General features: G+C 35.9%; 1 protein-coding gene across 1 annotated transcript in view; it reads right to left on the bottom strand.

Moving 5' to 3' along the window:
* Window positions 1–212: 212 nt before the first annotated feature.
* Window positions 213–22,568, bottom strand: part of MALRD1 (MAM and LDL receptor class A domain containing 1) — a 236,655-nt gene continuing 214,299 nt past the window's right edge. The window contains exons 36-40 of the mRNA XM_068212566.1: window positions 11,866–11,942; window positions 11,683–11,773; window positions 3,095–3,170; window positions 1,372–1,428; window positions 213–629 (exon numbers count right to left, since the gene is read on the bottom strand). Of these exons, the coding sequence (XP_068068667.1) occupies window positions 528–629; window positions 1,372–1,428; window positions 3,095–3,170; window positions 11,683–11,773; window positions 11,866–11,942 (403 nt within the window). The 3' untranslated portion in view covers window positions 213–527. The remainder of the gene's footprint in view (window positions 630–1,371; window positions 1,429–3,094; window positions 3,171–11,682; window positions 11,774–11,865; window positions 11,943–22,568) is intronic.

Here is a 22,568-nt window from a genome sequence, read left to right as displayed (position 1 = left end):
CACATGCTGAGCCAATATTCAAATCTATGATTCATGACCACTCTTGATTTAGTTTTATATGTTTCCAATTTTATAAAGGCTTTTCTTTTGCTTCTGCATCTTGGAACACTGAGTCAGTTAAAATCCCTTTCTAATGCAAAATTACAGAAATATTTAAGACATAATTTCTCAAATAATGAACATAAAATTATGATTCCCAAGCATAAAGAATCTGGATTGGATTAAACATTTTATTAACATACTGGAATTGGAACTGTATGAATGTAAAATGAATTTATAGTTATAATTATCAATCTCTTTCAGCACCAACAGAAATGACAGAAGACCTTATATAATTATGGTTTACTTATGTTTGGATTCCACTTTTAATATAAATTTACTCTCTGAATGTAATTGTTTTAATAAGAGTTACTCTGTGATGAGTTATTAATTCATATTGCAAATACTACAGTATCATGACACACTTCCAGATTTTATAACAAATCTTTAGGCAAAGAGTTACGATCACTATTGATCCTGCGTTGTGTTTAAGTTTTCAACGAGCTACATAATTTCTCCATGTCTTCTGCTGCTACACCATAGAGAGGATTTGGAAAAGAAGTAGTATTCACATTTTCATTAAATGGATACTAAAAAAAAAAGACAGAATGAAAAAATCCAAGTGATTAATTTTTTTTTTTAATGCACATATAAATGGCTATAGATTCATTACAGAAGTAACATTTGAAAGAAAACTATAAAATCTTGAAACACTTTTAGACCAGACTTTCAGCTGAATAAAGTTAGCATAGCTCCACCAAAACAATTACCTACCACATACACTTGATCAAGTTATTTAACCTTCTTCTGCATGTGTTTCCGCCTTTTTTCTCTTTGTCTCCAGAGCTCTTGCTCCAATATATATTTAGTATTATTTTAGTCAATCTGTGTACAATAGTGTAATTGCAGTGGATCACTAATTTTGGTACATGATATTGTAATTTCCTTTTATTCAAGGAAATGTTTATAATTTCCTTGATTGAAAACTGTATGAGAAAATAGATAATATGAACCCTTCAGGTAAGGATTTCAGTAATTCTAAACATTTTCTTCAGCATCTGCCCAGACTGAAACTTACTGAATTAGTGTATGGTATAACAAGTAGATATGAAGAGCTAAAATTATAACAAGTAGATATGCACACTGCTAGAATTGTTATTGTGAGGTCCTTGCCAACCAATTCAGCCCTGGTCATCTTTCTCAGATTTCCAGAGGTGCTAACAGTATAAGTAGCAGTACACCACTGACTTTAAGTGAGATTTTTCCCTTTCCTCTGCAAATGAATTTCCATTACTAGTCCAACACGCATCCTAGAAACGTATTATTACATACCTCATGCCATGGAGAAACACTGATTTGAACAGCAGATGAGATGGCATACCTAGGAGACTATCAAAAGAAAAAAACTGCTTCAGAATATTTTTTGTGAGCTGAAAATAATATATTCTGCCATGTGGAGCCTGGGTAACACACTCTATGGAACCAAAATTACGACGCAGTATTATGAGCAAGAGTAGAGCTATGCTAAGCCCACATGATTTTAGTGTTCAGGAAGGTTCAGAACTGTTCTTTATGAAGCTCAGAGACTCCCACAAGGGCATAACTTGTGAATATTCAGCTGGAGACAAGAGCTTTTTTGCACATTTTGTCATCTCCTTTGATTGATGATACACCATGCAGATTTAAGTCTCATCAGACTTGGAGAAAACTCATAATGCCTGTTTTCTTTTAAAAAGAAGAATTAGTGTAAACATGTATTTTCCCAGTCTTAGAGAAAATAGAGGAAGTTCTGGTACATGGCTGGACTTCAATCACAATGCCTGGGGCTGTCTTCCATGAAAATGTCTCTCCTGACTCTGTGCTTCTGTTTTTCAACTTGCTATTAAATGAAGCCTGTCAGGAATCTATTTTAACTAAAATAAAAATGTCCTGATGAATTGGACATGATTATGATGGGAATATTTCCAACTTGGAGCTCTCACAAACTCCAACCTATAAGTGAATTCATTTGATCTTATGCCTCTAAAATCAGGTATAAGGACCTTTTTACCGAAAGTAAATGGCATGTCATAGTTAATCCTATTCAAAGCTGCTGTGGAATCTTATATTATTGACTGTGCAAAGGACAAGGAAGTTTTTTTTTCTATTTCAAATCAAGCCTAGCTCTTTCAATGCTAATAAGGGTAGTATCAAAATGAGGGCAGGAAGGATATTTAAATTTTTTTTTTTTGCTTTTTTTCTTTTTACTCCAAGGTTCTTTGTCTATATTATTTTTAATTATAAACAAAATATCAGAGATACCTTCATTGTAATTAAATAATTTATTTCTTGTTAAATGTAAGCTATGAATTTTAGTTATAACTCTAATTTGATAATTAAATCTTGCCTTTAATTCTTTTGCTGAAATATGTTCACTTTTATATACATATTTTATTCAAAAATTTCTTTGTTATTCTATCAGTCTCTTAATTCTGATCAGCAAATGGTACTAGAGAAATGTGTGGCCAATTTCTTGTTTAGTGTCAAGGTGAATTTTACAGTGATGGTAATTGTGATGTACCTTTAAGGTACTGGGGAGGACTAAAAACTCTTTTATTAAAGTTAAGTGAGTGTGCAAAGGCAACTGCTTGTCGAATCATGCATTTTGTGTTTTTTATTGTTGTTGTGTTTCTTTTGTTGTGTGTTTTTTTTTGTTGGATGGTTTTTCTTGAGTTTTTTTCTTTATTTGTTTATTTTCCAGATACAAAAGGAGACGAGTCTCAGCGAGTTTATTCTTATATATATGCGGGTAAATATTTAATCCAAAACACTTTTTTTTCCTCCAAATCATCAGCCTATAGTCATGATAATTATAAACACTGAGATGTTGTCAAAACTGAGCTGATTTCAACTATTACTATGTTTTGAAAATGCACTGGAACTGATCTGAATATTGAGTCAATTTTTAATTCTCACTTCTTTTATTAAATACTATTCACTCAGGGATTGCATTCTTTTAATGGAAAACTATTTGAGGACTACCTCACATTTTTCTGAACATATAGAGGTAGCTTACCTTTACTTTCCCAGGAGAACTAAGGTCTTTGTACAATGGATTGGCAAATGAAGAAACAGCAGTTTCTTGCACTTTCCTTGGGAAGTCAAACCAAGAAAAAAAAAAGGAACAAAAACCATCATATCAGACAGGTCATCAAAGAACCAAACAGATTAAAGTTCAAAAGATTTGAGTCCAAAAAATAGGTGGTTAAATATATTTACAACTGAGCTCTACTGAAATTAATGAAATTAAACCAATATTCTGGAAAAATAATGTCTAGGTTAAAGTAGTAATTTTTCATCTGTTGCTTCTAAAAATATATATGCTTCTGGATGTGCATAGAACTATTTAGTATTTATAAAATGCAGGTATAATGCTAACCATTAAATAAAACATGAGATTACCTTAAAAGCTGCATTCCTATAATTTCTTTGCATGCAATGAGATCATATTCTTCCTATGTTTTGCTATCACACTGACAATTCAGTGATTAACATAGTCTTGGGCTCCAAGTTCAAGAACACCATAGTTATTTAATTATTATAAGTACTCCACTTTTCCAATTAATTGGGAAAGAGCTTACATTTTGGGTCAAAATTATCAGCATCAGTTTTAAAGCTATACAAGCTACCCATACCTTTTGCTAGAAAGCCAGGAATAATCACTTGAGGTATTGAAATGCAAATTTTTCATTAATTAACATAATGCCTTAAACAATTTATAATAGGTTATTAGGACAAATTTTGCTATTTATGGATCTCATGTCCATTACCTCATCTGGAGATTTAAAGATATGCTTTCTTGATAGAGGTCTTCCCATGTCCCATTTCTTTCTGGAAGCACTTATGACCTATGCAGTTAATCATATCTATTCTGCAAAAGTAGAATGGGCATGGAACATGCTGCCTAGATCTAATTTTTTTTTCCCATGTAGATGACTAATTGTTAATATTCCACGTTGCTTGAAATCACAGAATCATGGACTCATTTATGTTGGAAGAGAACCTAAGATCGCTGAGTCCAGCGTTTGACTGATCACCACCTTGTCAGCTGGACTAAGTGCCATGTCCAGCCCCTTCCACCTCCAGGTTTGGTGACTCCACTTCCATTGGCACTCCATTCCAATGCTCAACAACCCTTTTGGTGAAGGAATTCTTCCTGATGTCCAGCCTGAAGTCCCCTAGCACAGCTTGAGTCCATGTCCTCTTGTCCTGTCACTTGTTCCTTGGAGAAGGGACTCACCCCCACCTGGCCACAACCTCCTATCTCAGGTAGTTGTAGAGAGAAGTAAGGTCGACCCTCCTTTTCTCTTTTCACTTCCTGCTTCCTCAGTTGCTCTTCATAGGACTTTAATCCCTAGACCCTTCACCAGCTTTGTTGCTCTGGACTCTCTCCAGTACTTCAATGTCTTTGTTGTAGTGAGAGGCCCAGAATCATCAAAGTTGTGTCAATACTACATAAAAAGCAACACAGGTATTAGTTAAAATTACCGAAGAATGAAGCAAAAGCTAATCATTGCTTCTGAAGTGATGCATTTTGGTTTTTTTGGGTTTTATCCACAGTTTGTGTGGAGAGAAATCTGCATGTACAGCATTCTAAGACAAAATTTTTCTCTAAAGATTCCCATCAATCTTGATGATGGAGAAATACATTTTCTTGTATTATAAAGTGTGTCTGTTCCAAAGCTAGTCCTACAGGTTGTTGAAGCCATGTCACCCTAGAATCTGATAGACAGGCTCTGTGTTACTGGGGTAGGAAGGATGGAGGGGACAAGAGCAGTCACAGGAGCACAGCCCATAGAGATGTTGGGAAGGGAAGCTGCTCCTCAGTGGGAACCACAGAGGAGACACACTGAATGATTTCTGTTGCAAATAGCTAAAACCAGAATGGCTGCTTGGGAGGAAGATACAAGTAAGGCACGGAAATATTATACCTTATGAATTAAATCAGTGCAAGAAACTAAGTTTGGATTTTAGACTAAACCAGACATGTCTTCATAAAATTTTTCACAACAAGAAAGGAATTTCTTCTAATGCCAGTCTCATAATTTATTTTGATTACCTGACACAACAATGGGGAGAGCTGAATATTTGAACCTGTTAATTTTTTCATTTCATCGAATATTAAGTGTAATAAATCATGATATTCTTTTAATTTAGTTTGCTTAGTGAAGCAATGACAGATTATTTATATGCTTACTAAGTATATATTTGCATCCCAGTCCTCTTGAATGAAGTCCAGAAAATGTGTACAAAATTTATTTTTTACTCTAAAATGAAAGAATGGCTCACATAATCTAAGGCCAGAAGCAAACTCAGATGAGAAGATTTTAAGGAGCTTGGCTCTGCTTCTAAACTAGTGCCCAAAGGGCCAGACTTGCATGCCTTAATTTTAGTGCCTCATTTAGACATCACAAACCAAGTGTATGGCCTAAAAGCATGATACAGAATTAAGCAAATCAGTTCTCCTTAGAGTCAGTTAAGACACTTCCAAAGGGTCACACAGTTCTCAGCGTGAACCACCCTTACTGTGCCAGTAGCAAATGGTAAGGATAGGGATTGGTCTGATTCTTTTTCATCACTCCATTAAACTTGACCAGCTTGTGCAAGACATATACACAGCTTATTTGGGCAAGAACATGCTGAGTACTTAAGTCTGTCCTGAGGGCAGGAGGGTGCTGAACACAGATCTCCAGTTTCCTCTGCAAGGAGGAGAACTAACCAGAAGGATACTGGGCCAAACTGTGGGTCCCAAACAGAGTGCTGGCCAAGTTCTTCAACATGTTTTTCGTTGCTGTGCTTAGTGCTGAAATTAGTCCTGTCTATGTCTTAAGCAATAAAATTGAGTCCAGCAGATTTCAGGTGACCTCCCCCTCTAGATCTGAATCATGAAAAGCATATGTATTGGTCACTAAATCTTAGGGATAATGGGAATTTTATGGCCCAAAATGTGGGCACTGCTTGAACTTATGCATCAGAAACTTAGATGGAAAATGAACATTCTCAATTCTCTCCTCTTCTTATGAACATTTTTGTCAAAATTCAAAAGTCACCTTGAATATACTACCTTATGTAACTTATGCTACACATACATACACCATATATAAACACATAGATGCATACATATGAATATGTTTATACAAACTAATATATGGTTACCCCTGTTTGTGAATGCAGCAAGCAATTCTTTCTAAGGGATACCAATAGATAGCCTTAAAATTTCTAAAATATTTTCAAATTACTTAAAAGGCCTTAAAGAATTTGTAAGAGAAAATTTAATCACATGTTGACATAAGTGCTGTAATCTGTCAATTGCAAGAGGTAGTAACTGCAGTAAAAAAAGTTTTAAAATATTAAAAAAAAAAGTAAAATATACTCAAATATGTGTGTAAGGTAGTTTAGAGAGAACTGGGTTTTCTAATATAACCAGAAATACCACAATAGGAATGGAGAGAATTAATCATCTTAGGTTGAGGTAACATTAGGCATAGCCTTGCTAAGCTCATCTGCATTCTTTAGTAGCAAAAACTACTGCCTTGTCAGAGGTTTCTCCTCTACAATTTCACAAAGACAGGAAGAAGTTTTATGCTCCACAAAATACCCATCAGTGTATAAACAGGCTGCTGAGTAACATCATTCTTGTTAATGGAAAATAAAGTATCTAGATTTCTCTTTTTTTGGATGCAAAAGCTCATAATTTTGTGCTTTTCAATATACCTTTAAAAGAAAAAAAAATCTTTCATACAGAACACAGATTCTCAGGAAATACAGTACTGGAGGAATGCTTATCGTCTGATCCATAACAACAATGACAAGTCCTAGTCGATCAAAGATTTAATTACAATTAAGCTACTAATTAAAATAATCCCTTAAAAGACTTTTCATAGGTGTGCTAAAGCTGCAGTTCTTAACAGAAACTAAAACTCCAGATCTTAATTTCCAAAGCATGTTTAAAATCTTTTCAACTAAATTTAGGTTTGCTGAAGTAGGCTATATTTTGCACATCCCATAAAAGAAATAGGAGGCATGATGCAAGGAGAGAAGACTTTCCAAAAGCTGCATCTAAAATAATGTACAGGTCACTTAGATGTTTGATTCAACTGTTAATATGCTGTATGAGTTTCCTAAGTACCTAAAAGGTACTTTGTACCTTTTGAGACTCTTTGGGGAAGTAATTTTTCTTTTATTAAATCACTCCTTTGCAACTTTCATCTTTGTGATCTTGAAGGCTACAGATTACAGACACTGGCTGTTCTTCAGTGTGTTTCCTCATGTTTCTGTGCAGTCGGTGATCATCAGATGAACATTTCAGAAAAACTTAAAACTTCTGACTATAGCACTCATCCTTCAGAGCAACAATACTCTACAGAAGAATGAATGGATTTGGATAGCAGCATTAGACTAGTACAGCAATTCCCAAACAACATTTATGGCTAATGCTTCCAAATTTTGGTTTACTTTTTCCCATAAAATGGAACATTTTTCTCCCATTATACATGAACCGTATCTGTCTCTGTTCCAGTTCACAAGCTGAAAATGATTCACTAAATGTCATTATACTGTAATTCTGTTTATCTTTTTGGGTTATAGGAACAGAGGGACAGCCAGCAATGACCTCTGGCAGACCCTCAGATCTGTTTGGAGAGCTTCCCTTGGAATACACCACCCGTTCCTTCACACCAGACCTCCAGAAGGGTATGGTCTAATTGCAAAAAGCCTGGCAACAGAAACTGGGAATCATCATAATTGTAAGTAAACCTTAACTATGGAAAAAGACAAAAGCACTGAGCTTGTTTACCCTGAAGAAAGCAGCCTGTAAGGAGGCATGACAACTGCCTTCAAGAACAGAAAAAGCTTTCTGCAAGGAGGAAGGGAATGATCTGTTATTGTCCATGGTGAATAGGAATGAACTTAAATGATAAACAGACCTATCAGCAGTTGGAAAATACCTTTCTAACAGCAAACTTCTTTCTACCCAAGTTTGCTGTTCTTCTAACAGCAAACTTCTTTCTACCAATGTAGACTGAGGATGCCATCAAATTCATGTTGCTAGAGGTTTTTAAATGTGAACTCAGGAGTGATACAATTGATTCTGTGATGTGGCAGGATGAAAAATGGCCTCTGTGAGCCTTTTCTTCCCATGATTTTCTATAATTTTTAAATGCTTTCTCGTAACACCTCAGTTTTTCACTCTTTTGCTTGTGTGGCAAGATACATTGTTATATACTTTGGAAAATTTAATGTTCTGAGTTCATTAAGATTGACAGGACTGATAATATCTGTGGTTACATTGGCCTTGCAATGGATGGCACAGCTCAGGAACAAGAAAGAAACAAACTGAAATAATCCATGGACATTGACAGATTTGGAGGCAATAATAAAAAGGCATAGCACGGCTGGACAGAAAGTCACTCACTTTTCATACTCTCACATTTCAAATTACAATGAAGCATTAGAAGGCAGCTGCAAAAAAAATGGAAGCTAAAATGAAGCTTTGCTTCTATTTGGTCAACGAGGACAGATGTCACTGATAGAGTGGAACAACTGGCAGCCTTCCCTTCTGGATTAGGGAGCATCATCTCTATAGTGCAAACAGGAATGATAGAAACTCACAAGCTTCTCTGATTTGGGGTTTCTATACAAAAGTTTCACATATCCACAGGTGGGGACTGGGAAGTATCTGACATATCTGAATGCTGTCATGGTAATGAAGTATGCTGCTGCCAAGCCATGTAAAGCTGCTTTTCTCCATTAGGAATTAATCTTACATGATGACTTCCAGTAACTCCCACTCAATAACAGGAGTGTTTAGAGCCTGCAGATCAGAAATTAAATTCAGAAAAGGAGGAGAAGGAGATAGAAAAGGGGAAGTGGGGCATCCATTCTGGGTTGAAAAGGAGAAGGAGATAGAAAAGGTGAAGCAGGGCATCCATTCTGGGTTGAAAGGAAGGGTTAAGGCACTATTAATGTTTCAGAAGAAGAAGAAGAAGAAGAAGAAGGAGAAGAAGGAGAAGAAGAGAATAAGAAGAAGAAGGAGAAGGAGAAGGAGAAGGAGAAGGAGAAGGAGAAGAGGCAGAAGAGGGAGAAGAAGGAGAAGAAGGAGAAGGAGATGAAGGAGAAGAAGAAGAAGAGAGGAGGAACAAATGTGACAAATTCTCACTGCTGTTAGTGACAAATTTCCAGCTGGCAATCACCTGAGGGGTACCCAGCCTACCCCTACTGCCTCCTACCTGGTTTTCTGATGAAAAAAATTAGTTATATTGGACTCTTAAGCTTCTCCAGCTCTTGTACACATTCCTATACAATTTGCCTTGAGACTTAGATGGACCTACACAACATTTCAAAATATCATGGGAGCTATCACCTACAACTTCTAATGTGCCTCTGGAGAACCATCTGCCAGTGCCTGCATGGGTGGGTCTATACGGCAAAGCAAGGGGACACTAACAGAAATTACATAAAAATATCTGGCAAAAGAATTTATCAAAGGGTAGTAAATATGACCTTAAGCATGTGAAAGCTTCCCTAGAGTGACTCTAGTGAAAAACAACATGGCTCAAGAGGCTAAAAGCAGACACAAGTGAAAATGAACTCCAGGAAAGTATCATTTATTTGTCAGTAAAATGCTCTCATTCATCAAATCCCTTAAAAAAAACAGGAGTAAAATCTCACACCTCTGTGTGGTGCTGTCACATTGTACATTTTACAGACTGATGCAAACACAAGTCACTTCTTATTATAAAGCCTTATCCTAAAGATCCAAACTTCAGTACGTTAACATTGGCTTCATTTTGACTAGTCACTTCTGATTACTGATTAAGCAGTTTAGGAATAACTTGCCTTAATTTATTACTATGTTTGCAGTTGTGATTTTGGTATACCAAATCATGGTAGGCACTAGGTAGTCGAAGAGAAGAGCCTGGGTGAACTTATCTTTTCAAATTCAAAGTTTCAGATTTCATTGTTTTCACTATTTCAAACAAACTGTCATTTATTAGCCAGATTCTTTCTTAACAAGATGCCTATAAAAACATTTTAACTTACACGTTAAGTCGACTGTGATTAAAAACAAGGCAAATAAAAAATTTTGTTTGTAGTGTGGGCAAAATGATTTAACAATCTCAGTTTCTAATAGACAAAATTTGGTAGTCCCAAAAATTTCCATCATAACTTATCTTTCTGGAAGCTTTAATGAAATCAATCAAGACCAGAATAAGCTTTGTTTTGTAAGCTTGTCTAATCTTCTCTTTCACAGCTCTGATTCTCTGCATATCAGGGCTGAGGTATACTCTTAGAGCCATACTAAGAAGATCCTCATTCACCCCTGTTTTATACCTAATACGACCATAGCATCACATTGCAACAGGCTACAAAAAAGACTACTTTATTTTTAGCATAATAATTACAAGAAAACAAAAAATATTCCTTAACTATAGATTTATAGGTAAAATAGATGTGAAAGGCTGTGCAGTAACCTTTTAGTAGATATTTATGAAAGAAAAAACATAGAGGGAGTGTTGAGTGAGAGCACAGAAGTAGTGTAAGAAACAACAGTATTTTTAAATTAAAAAAAATTCAAACATTTTTGAGAAATTAAACTATTTTTTCAAGGATAACTATAGAAATCAGGAAAAAAAATGCAGAAGCTCTTCCAATACAAGTAATCTTGCACTTCTGAAGTGCTTTTCTATATGTGTGCCTTAGCAGGTTGTATTAATGTAAATGAATTAAATCTTAAAGCCCCATGAAATCAGATAAGGAAATGTTATTCCTGCTTTAAAGAAGAGGAAGGAGATGCAAGGAAATCAGGTGAAGCTATGCACTCAATTAACAGAAGCACAACCAATAAAGGTTTCTGCTTCAACATTTTGTTCTGTGTCCATAGACAGCTCTACCTGCCAGGGGAGCATGCAGAGATAGGAGACGTCAGCAGCAATAATGTCAGGACAGGAGTCTGCACAGTTTAGTAGATACTTTGGGAGATAACAACGTCCCCAAAGAGAGGAAAGTCTATAGCAGAGAACAAGTTTAAAGGAAAAAAGACAGCTTTGAAATGAATTCTGGAGAAGAAAATGAAGGGTGAGGGAAATCTAACAACACAAAAATGGACAAGGAAATGTGCAACAAGAATTGCTGAAAGGGAGGAAGGGACAGTGCTAGGTACTTGCTGGCAGAGAAGGATCTAGCAGAATAAGTTGAGAGATAAGCAGAGAAGCAATACGGAGGTTAGAGTAAAATAAACAGTTGGGGAGGACAGAAAAAGCAGAGATTATCACAGAGATGACAGGAAGGGCTTGTAAATATATCTGTGAAATACTGAATTGTCAGTTGAAGGCAAATCCTAAAACCCTCTAAATTTTGTAATTTAAGAATACTCATAAAATGCCACAATCAAGACATTCTAGGCAAGCAAGCCATTGCTCATTGTTTCCAGACTGGGGTCCGCTAAGGTCAGTTTTTGTTGCAAAGTTACGTTTTCTACTTAGTGTTTCATATGAAGACAGACTGTGGGGAGATTCAAAAGCTGAAACCAATGAGCCTGGGCAGTTGGCCATTGCTCTGTGCCACATTTGTGTCTGCTATATGCAAAATAATAGTTTTACTTACGTTTCTGGCACTTTCTTCTTCAAAAGAAAATACAAGGCAGCAGCTGTAATTTTAATCAGTAAGAAACCAATACCCAATCCAATCCAAATATCTGCAAAATCAAAGCAATCAAAGACAGAAATAAGTAGGATGAAAGACTCAAAGAATGAATTGAAAGATATTACTTTCTTTTTACAGACCTACCATTTTGTAGGAGATTCGGAGGCTGAAGAGGCTTAGCACTTATGTGGCAACGGTTTCCTTTCCATCCTTTTCCACATCTGTGAATAAAACAAGAATTTTTGAAGGGAGGACAAAGGATCATAAACAGTGATGAGAGCAGAGGAAATACCAAAGTTTTGAGCACTTTTGCCAGTGACTAAAGCTTATCCAGGAATCACAAAGAGCAGCATCAAAGTTAATATAATAGAATCTAAGTGAGAAATACACAAAGCAAAGTAAGAAGAGAAAAAAAAAGAAAAACTAAGTTCAAAGATTCTAACTGGCTTCCTTTTCTATAATGCCATCATATTGTTCTCTCACAGCAAAGGAAATTTGATTAATTTCCATGTATCCCCCATGTGAGGGTAAAATACATTTCTGAGTTGAATGACTGGGACCCTAATATAGACAAAGACACACAATTAGAACATGAGAAAGACATTTTTTCTCATCCCCTAATTTGCCTCTCTTGTTTTTCTTTTTTCTTTCTTTTTTTTTTTTTTTTTTTTTTTTTAATGATACCTCTCCAACAAATATCTTGTCAAAACCAAAGCTACACTTGACTGCAGCCATGTAAAATGATTCCAAGATTTCTGTTTGGTAAAATTCAGTCTTGATTTGAAGTGACCAAAATATAAAATATCTGACACTACCTTTGATATTTTGTCTTATACTTATTGCTTAATGATTAATCACATTCAACAAAAAGGTCTATATCATTTGTCACTTTAATTTGCCTCAATTAAGCTTTTGTCTACTTGCTTTCATTGTGGCTTTCTGTCTCCATCAGAATGAAGGGACCCTGGACACCTAGGTGAGGGTAAGCTGCCTTTGCTGAGACACATGCAATTTGGGGAATCTCAAAATGGTTGCAGCATAAAGGGCTGTTAGGGGGATGGACACATACTGTCATCTTAATTTCAGGCACCCCACACGGTGTTTGAACCCTATCCTGAGTGTATTGATGGAATGACTTCTACCAGCTTTCCAATTATAGGCATAGCTGGTGATTTTTGAGCTTCATAAATTTCAAACTTTTTTAGAAGGGAGTATCAGAAAGAAGTGATGGTAGCAGTCCAGTTTCAGTCCTACTAATGTCAAATGCATGGAAAATTCATTTCACCTATGATTTCTTTCTTTACAGTTTCATAAACTATTAATGTGGGCTGGAATGCATATTGAGATGCTTTCTGACTCTAACTCGCTTTCTAACTGCTTTCTAACTCGCGATTTTTTTCCATAGTCAACATTTTTTAAGACGTAATTTTGAAATTGTAATTTCTTCTCCTTAAATATATAGTATGAAACTTTACATGTACACAATTAAATCTTTATAGTAATGTTATTTAGTTTGAACATGTGAGAGAGGACTTCATGTTATTTGCCATAGTTTAGCACAAGGTATTGCCCACATGCATTGCCCTAGCAGCTGCACACTGAGTTAACCAGGCATTTCAGAGGGACAGGAGTACTTCATTTTCCCAGAAAATGACTTAAGAGTGCTGGATGTAGGAAGAGGAAGGGTGGGGTGACAGGAGCAGCAAGAATCTGTGTCTGCAATGAAAATTGGAATCCTTAAAGGATCAGGGCATGTCAGATTGATATCCCAGTTTCAGACACGACAGGAATGTGACTTCACCAAAGACCAAAAGAGACTGATGCACAATTTATTGCAATTCAGTGTATGATTAAAAATTCTGGGCAGAGACTATGCCAGAAGGGAAGTACCAGCCCTACTTGAATACAGTGGGCAGAGAGAGATTTTATTTAACCCATTTATACCACAGATGGGTTTTCTGTGGTTAAAGGGTTTCCTTATTCAAGGTTACTAATTGACATACTAATGAATCCTAGCTTTAGAAATTAGAGCCGGTGGCATATTCTGACATGCTAACTCTCAAGAAAAAATGGTATAATTTCAGCTGACAGCTCTGGCTGAGTTGGAGACCTATTGTATTTAGTGACTGAAAATACCTGGTCTCTTCAATTCTCCTTCTTCAGCATACTACAAAAAATCATGTTATTCATAAGCTGCTCTTTTATGCAGACTGATGATCTTATGAAAGTGTCAAATTGCACCTGGGTTGACACCAAGCTCTGTGGATCCACGTAGAAACATTCCAATCTGCTGGTAATCACCCATTGAAAGAATTTTCTGATTGCTCTCAATAGTATAATTTCCTTTCTCCCTGTTTGCCAGATAATCTGTTGAACTAGCAATGCTTTTAACCAAAATTGGCCTCTTTCTTGTCACTGCAGAACTTACTTGGCTGTAAAAGAAAGAATAAGAAAACATTTGCAGCTGTGCACAAGCACTACTCAGAGTGGCAAGGAGAGGTGCCATTTGCTGGTTTGGAGGCACCAGGACATAATTCACCTCAGAGCTGCAAAGAAGTAGTTCTCATAAAGCAGGTGTGTGTACTGGTAGGACTGTAGGAAAATTCTACCACACAGAAATATCTAAATATATCTTCATATGCTGTGTTTCCCTTTATTGATGGAGTATTTCCACATATTTGTGCAAGTTTTGAATTGTGGGTAAAAAAGTTAAGCATCTTTTAGTTTATCTTCCTATACACACAGGTTTTATGATCAACTACTAACTCCCTTGGCTTAGCCATTCATTCCTCTTCAAATCTCAGAATGCTGCATGACACATACCATTAGCAATCTGATGTCAGACTATCTAGGTGTAATTTTGGCCAGTGAAATGATTTTCCACTGTGTCCATCTAGGCTGTTAACATAAGTGTCACTGACATTGGCTGGGAAAAAAAAAAGGGTAAAAATGGATAAAGGTAGAGCAAAGATAATATCTCTGGAACTTGGTAATTTATAAGGACAAATTCAAAATCAAATAGATGGGAAAATGTTGTAAAGCATGAAGCATGAGGACTATTTTATAGGGAGAGGGAGGAGTGAAGGCAAAAAAGATGAAGATAGTAAAAAAAATGTATGTAATCCTTAAAGACCAGGATGGAAAAGGAGTTTTAAACAACAAAAAAAATTGAAGAGTGACTATATAAGTTGATTAAATGCTCCCACATGTATCTTCACACATTAATTTGTTTGTTATTTTTTAACTGTGATAGGGAATCTTAGCCATTGTCTCTGCCACTGTGGTAAAATATAAGACCAACAGAAAAATCTGGGTTATAATTTGGAGATTCATTCAACCCTTTATAAGATTTTTTTTTCCATTACTAACAAAATTCCATCTCCTCATGTTAAAAAAAAAGACAAGAGAAAGTAAGAGTTACAGCTAGTTTAGAAGCCTGCAACTTTCAATGAGGCTCCAAGAAAAACTTAGGAAAATTGCTCATTAATACCCTTGGCTCTCAGCTGATACAAACATTGCCTCTGGCTTTTAATGAAGCCAAGCTTTTCTGTTCCCAGAATAGAGGGAAACTTGTCTTAAATATTCAAAACAATCTTGTTTCATAAATGTCTTGCAAGATTTTGTTCCTTTTATATCTATCATCTCTAGAAACTCTAGCTGACTACAGTGATAGCTGTGGTGGAGAAATCACTCTGTAACTTGAGAGGAAAGGACAGAATGAGATTTCTGGCACCAGTATCTGCCAATAACTTTGATTAAAGAAGAGAAGATAACAGTTCTAGGCCATGAAGGTAAATAAAATATAAATATTTTTTTTCAAACTGCTCCAGCTATTTCACTGTACTAGAAAGCTCAGGGGTACTTTCAAAACAAACAAATATTTTAGGCATGGTCTTCTGTAGGATAGTTGGAGGTTTTGCTAAGAAATGTAGAATGAAAATATTTTACAGATTTGAAAATGCTATAACACTATATATTATTTTATATTTAATAAATTCCAGAAACTATTGCAGGCAATAACCAACCAATCAAACTAGTTGGTTAAAAGCTATGCAAAACTTACACAACAAAACGCAGAACTTGTCATCCTTAAGAAATTAGATAGATGTACCCCTTTCTCTGAGTCTGACTCTCCACTGCCTTCTGCCTGTGCAGTCCTTTGCAGCTGTGTTGTGTTGGTGTAGAAATGATGTTCTTCTCATCTAGTGACATTTCCTGTAGGCTTCACACTCTATCCAATGCATGAAGTACTGAGCAGTTGATAAAAAACTGGAAGAGTCCCGCTTTTTATTGAGGAATAAAATAAAAGTATTGGGGGAAAAAAGGTGGCAAGGACAATCATGGTATTAGATTACAGTGATTTTGAGCAGATGGATGAGGTTTCTCTAGGTGTTTGTACTGAGGGCACAGAATAAACAATCCTATGCTTTTGCAATCACAAAAAAAAAAAAAAATAGTTTAAACCCTCAGACTTCTTCATTTGACTGTTACTGCAAAATTGTATCAGTGAATAACAGTAATAATACCAGGCATCTTTATAGGAAATCCAGTCAAACTTCACCTTGGTAGTGTGCAATCCTCGAGACAATCAATTCTGAAGTGAACTTTGATAAATCTAGCAGCACCAGGTCAGAGCAGCCTTTGCATGCACCCAAGGGATGACTCCCTTGAAGTCCAGATAATGGAGAACACTCTTAACGACCCATCCACTGCTGAGCATGGACTGTACTTCTGGGAGGCTGATAAGTTGCTTCTTCAAAGTCACAATTACTTTTCTCTCTGATGAGAGCAGCCAGGGATATGCCAATGCTGTTGTGGTATAAGGACCTTAAGGATTACAGATCATGTCTTCTGGGCTCTGTGTTAAATCTTCACTAACAGGGTAATGGGAATTTTGAAGAGCTTCCTTAATAATCCTCTTCTGCTATTTTATTTTTAAGACGGACAATTCTGAAAGGACTAAATTTATCTCTTGAGCCATGAAGCTGAAATTCCACATTATTTATGTACAATTAATTTCCTTGGACTAATGACATCTTGTCTAATTAGCAGCACCACATTTTATACAAGTCTTAAGGTTATCTGAAATACAGATACAGCCATTTCAATCCTTTTAGACAGGAAACTCCTCCTAGTTGAAACAGGAGGAGCAACAGAGAAAGATAGATGAAATAGCACTTGAATACTTCCATCCCAGTGCACATTCTACTCAATCCTGCCTGACAAAACTTCTTCTGCTATTAGCAAGTTCTCATAGAAAAGTCACCCTGGAAGGGAGAATGTTAACCCTTCAGATTTGCTTCCAGGATTTCCAACTCATTATTCCCCATATATATATTGGCAATGCAGAGGAAAGAATTTAGTATTGCCTGTGTTGCTGCATCCTGTGCCTGCAGTTGTGGCTTATCTCACTCGGAATGAAAAATAAAAACCAGACAAGGTGTCTGTTGATTTTGATGTTCAGTCAGGGCATTTTTAATTTACAAGAACATGTCTGACTAATACACTGCTTCATTTCAGAATATCAAAGCACACCTCCTTTTCCTATTTTTATCTGAAAAATTTGTTACACAGAAAATCTAATCTGTTATGCCTTGTGCATGTTCAGAATGACCAAAAGTTATTCAGCCAACTATTCAGTGTACATGGTATTAATAGTATATAGATTAAGGCAGTAATATGTGCATGAGTGTAGCTAAATATTCTTCTGAACATGACTGTACACATTACAATATCCTTTAGAGAATGTTCTTATGAATCTGCTCCAATGCAGTGAGCCAGTACCTTCTGTGTGAGCTCAGATTTGCCATTGCCATGTTTCTGATGCATTTGCTGTTTACAATACATTACATAGGGAACATTACACATGAGTGCTGACATTGTCTGGGAACTGTGCCATGTATGCCTACATGCTGGACAGCTGCTGTATAGCAGTGCAGACTGCTCCAGAAGTGGTGTTGGATGATACAATGGGAAAAAACCCACCAAAACCATAACTAGCTTCTTCTGGAAAACAGAACTTACATCTCTTTGCTGTATCAGTGTAGAAGTTTCTCTGCTTACTAGTCTTTGCAACAAATATTGTGCAAGCAAAGCTTCACTAGACTCTTGATGGAAACAAAGGCGTGGAATTTGAGGATGTAGATATGGCTTCTATTGTGAAAACTGTTAAGATTCATTAGTAGCAAATGAATCAACATGAAGGAGAGCAATACAAGGTATAAACAGATTCTAAAAAATATAAGTACTCTGAGAAAAGATCTATGCATCCTCATAGATTATTCAAGGAAAGTAATGGCTCACTTTGTATCATAAAAGCAAACAGTATGCATAATGAGTAAGATAGAAGACTTTTGAGATTACGGTGATTAAGTCATATGGCAGATTCTGAAAAGATCAGATTTAATTTACACAGAAGATGAGTGGGAGCAGATATGCTGAAGGTAAACAAAATGATATATGGTAAATGGAAGAAAAATCATGTGTTGCTGTCTATCTTCTAGAATATTCAATCAAATTGAAAGGAAATACATCTTAAACTAATGATAAGGGACCTATTTGTCACACAGTTGTTAGCTTACCTGAGGGAATCCTTGCCCAACAGCAAGTCTTAAAAGTCAAGAACTTAGTGATATGTAGTAGAGAGAGCTCCTTTAATCAGAGAATGAAACTCTTTAGAGATTGCAGAGCCCAATGTGATAACTGATGGCAATTTGGAAGAAAATTCATATATTGGCATCATTATCTTTTATATGTATCTGTTCTCCAGTGTGTGCTGGGAGCTACTCCCAGGTTCCTAGCACGACACACTGATTACTCATTGCTCTTATAACCACAATGAGAGGTTCTAATTACAGTCTGAGTTGAATAGCAGAACTAGTATAAAGAAGAACGAGGTCAGTGTATCTAATTGCTTTTCATAGAGATATACAATGAAACTATGGTAACCAGTTTAAAGGTTTAGAGGGGGACTTAATTCTTCTAACATTAAGCATCTGAATAGGCAGGTACCTAGAGACAGTTTGGACAAACAGACTATGTGAAATAAAGAGACCAATCCTCGTTGGGTCCTTTACCATTGTCTGTAACAGTGTCACAAGGAATAATTCTGACTAAATAGGTACATTTAGCTTTTTCACAGCTAGGCAAGAGGAACAAAACCTTAATGTTTGCTGTGAAATGTTGAAACAGAAAATAAGCAACTTCTGGTTTTAGAATAAGAGCATGATAGTGAGATTTGTATCATGGACAGCTTGTGGACGACTTCCTGTTAGGCACAGGCAAGCCCTTTATTACATGGGGAAGGAAAAATTCTTTCTCTAATGCCTGTCATTTTGAACAGAGAGGTTGGAAAATTTCAGAGCAAATATTTCTTCACAGAAATTAGTTGATACATGAAAAGGCTTATATTTCATGAAGAGTTTGAATTTAAATTTTAAAGAAATTCTATGTCAGTATCTGAAACTTGCCTGATCTGCCTGATTTCTTTCTGGCTCCTAACCTAAACACCTCAGAACAAAGTAAAATTTTGAAGTTATCCTGATGAGAATTACACTGATCTGAAAACCAAATTACTTTATTGTTTCCATAAATTCTTTCTGTTTCAGACCAGTGCCTGATAATGCATGACAGTTTTTTTCAGGGTGTTTCATCCTATCATAAGGAAATGCAGATTTATATGGAAATTATTTGCTGTGTCATTTGCTTTTGTGACTTTAGTGTTTGATGAAATAGGCCCCAGCAGAATTCATTGAAGGTTGGTATGAGACATCCACTGTGTTTTATGGCACAGATTTATTCAGCTACACCAAAGAAGCAGAAGTACATGTTCACAGCAGATGGCCAGACCCGAAATCCACCATTTAAACAGTTACACTCCTTTTTATGCTAGCTTTCCCCACCTTCTTAAAGAATAGTTTTCTGATAACAGATTTTTCATTACTATATCACTGAGTTAAAAGCTCCTGTGGGACAAATTGTGAAGCTACTGCTGGCACTGAAAAAATAATTTTGTGCTAAATTCAGCAGGTAAATGACTATTCACTTAGCTAGATAATAAGCAAATTTAAAGTCTTAAGATTTCTTAAAGAAAAAAAAAAGTTAGTTTTAAAATTAAATTTTCTCTATGAAAAAAAAAAGTACTTCAACCTACTTTACTTAAAGGTCAAGCCACCAGCAAGCATGTTGTTTAATTCTAACTGATGCTGATGTGAGACATCCACACAACAGAGAAAGAAAAAGCTTGAAACAACGTAGTAGGTACACTGACCACTGATGACTGGAGGTAGGAGTCCAAACTACAGCCGAGTCCTAAGTTTCAGTCCACTGCTTCTAGAACTGTGCTTTGCAAAAAGTGACCCTCAGAATACATGGCTTAGTCAATAAAATAATCTTATAATTTTAAGCTAAACCAGGCTTAGTCATTTTGTGAACTAGAATCAAAATATGGCATACTGTGAGCACTGGGCTGGCACCCTGTCTACTGAGGGAAGTTTGGTGCAAGTACTGCAAGTGATGTGCTTAGTATGTAGAGCACTTCACCAGTGAGAAAAGTGACTAATCTGCACCTTCTCTTGTTCTAAGGAACCTTGGAGATTAAAGCATTGTCCATTACCATTTGCCATATGAAGAGCAGCTACTCAAGATATCTGTATCATTACAGCAGCACCAAAAAGTGAAAAAGTTCACACAAGAGAGACACCTTAGCTTAAATCAGCCGACAGAAAAGAAGCAGTCCTTCATGCCAGCCTGCCTATCCATCTTGTTTCCCAGTTCGTTCTTCCTCCTTTTTTTCTTCTTGTCCAATCTTACATGCCTTCCTTTCTTTGACCTTCTTATGTTTCTCTTCTATTCTTTCCCTCCTTCCCTTTTGCTCTTTGTGGAATGTGCATTTGGAGCTGATCTTTGATTTGCTCTTGAAGAACACTCCAAGTAAGGGATGAATATAAAGAGGGCAAGAAGAGAAAGAGGTAGGGAAACAAAACCTCTAGGAAACATGTTTTACATGTCAGTGTCTCAAACACAGACCTTAGCTGCAACTTTTAGAGGGCTGCATAGAGATTAAGGAATGACCTGACAGAAAGTCTGGCTATGCAGCTGTATTGACAGCTGGTAGCAAAATTTTTTTTCTTTCAAAACCAGCACTGATTTCACATTTAAGCAAGATTAGGAAATAATGCAATAAATTATAGAAGATACCTGTTCATTTCACAGAAAAAAAGCTTTTTCCTTAATTTACTATGCTGTGATAGAACAGACAGGGTTCTCTATAACTGGAAAAACTGATAAAAGATCTGAATATATTTACAGTAGCTGTATTTTATCACAGAGACCATCATTTTATTGCCTTGTTTTTGCTAGACAATGGGTTGGGATTTTTGGGGTGTTTTGGGTTTTTTTTAACTTTTTGGTTTTATGTTTGTTTTGTTTTGTTTGTTAGGTTGTTGTTATTATTATTGGTTTTGGTTGTTAATTTTTTGTTGTTTGTTTCTTTTGAGGGTTTTGGGGGTGTTTTTTTCTGTTTATTTTGTTTTTTAATGTTTTTCTTATTGCTTTTAATCAATAATACTAACTAACGGTATTACCTATCTACTCACTACATTATTATCTGCACTATAGCTAGGGAAGAAATAGCAGATATTTATTTCAGTCGGCAGTCGGTTTTTGTATCTGCTTTTCACAGCAGTTTACCCTCTGAATAATTTTCATATGAATGAATCTACAATGTCCAGGTGAAATTGAATAGTTATTTTAAAAGCTTATGCCATGGAAGTGTTTTGACAATATTAAACTACACACTTGGCACAAATAATATAAAAAAAGTTTAAAAATTATTTTATTTCTTTTTCTGCTGCCCCTTTTCAGCACTGGTTCAGTCATTTTATCAGCTGAAATGGTCAGCTTTAACCAGAGCCTGCCAATGCCAGGCATTGCTCCTGGCAGGTGGATTGTTGTATATATTGGAGATTATAAATCATTTTGTCATTCTGAGACAATCATAAATGTATCTGCTTGCACAGGGAACAACACTGTACAATAACATGCAATTCTTCTTCTCACTGTTGTACAAGGGAGGTGCACTAGTACAGGATAAGATTACATCAACACGAATAAATTCTTAAAAATGTTTTGCTTCTATTTAAAATGTATGCTTATATAAAAAATAAAAAACAAACCAAACAAAAAAGACACAAAACTTCTTATTTGCTTACCATCCATGTACCAGAGAGACAGTGGTTTACTCTCTGAATTGCACACAACCCAGAAAAGACTCAACTTCTGGAATGAGTTCTACACATGCCAGTGTGGCTCATAGAAAATAATGCAGGGATGTTGTCTCTGCATAATTTGCAGGTATTAGAGATGAATTTCACAGATGCTTGGGGAATTCTCTTCCTAGTTTCTTGTTATCAAGTTAAATTTATGAAATCTTCAGAGGAATGACCTTTAAACAATTTATGAGAACCTAAGACACTTTAGATGCAATAAAAATAATTTCATCACAACCTTTCTTCCAGCTCCACATTCTCTTAGCGTTGTTATGGTTACAGAGTCAAGACTTGAGAATTTAGGAGAAGCTGGAACTGAGGATTCCCATGCAATTTCAATTCAAACCCTCAGGTATGCCTGTTCAAGCACATATTTAATTGGAAGATCACAAACTTGCCATACACCTCCCTCCCAAATTTAAAGCTTTAATTCTGGTATTCAGTGTTTAGCATTGCAACATGATTATAATCATGGAATACTGCACAGGTAATTCACAATACCTAATAAAAAAATAAGAAAAAAGTCAACAGAAAAGAAACCCGAACTGTTATTACAAATAGCTAAATCATCACTTCTTC

The sequence above is a fragment of the Anomalospiza imberbis genome, chromosome 1 (assembly GCF_031753505.1).
Source record: "Anomalospiza imberbis isolate Cuckoo-Finch-1a 21T00152 chromosome 1, ASM3175350v1, whole genome shotgun sequence".
Taxonomy (NCBI): domain Eukaryota; kingdom Metazoa; phylum Chordata; class Aves; order Passeriformes; family Viduidae; genus Anomalospiza; species Anomalospiza imberbis.
Note: the sequence above shows the minus strand (reverse complement) of the source record. Positions and strands in the feature narration are given on the sequence as shown.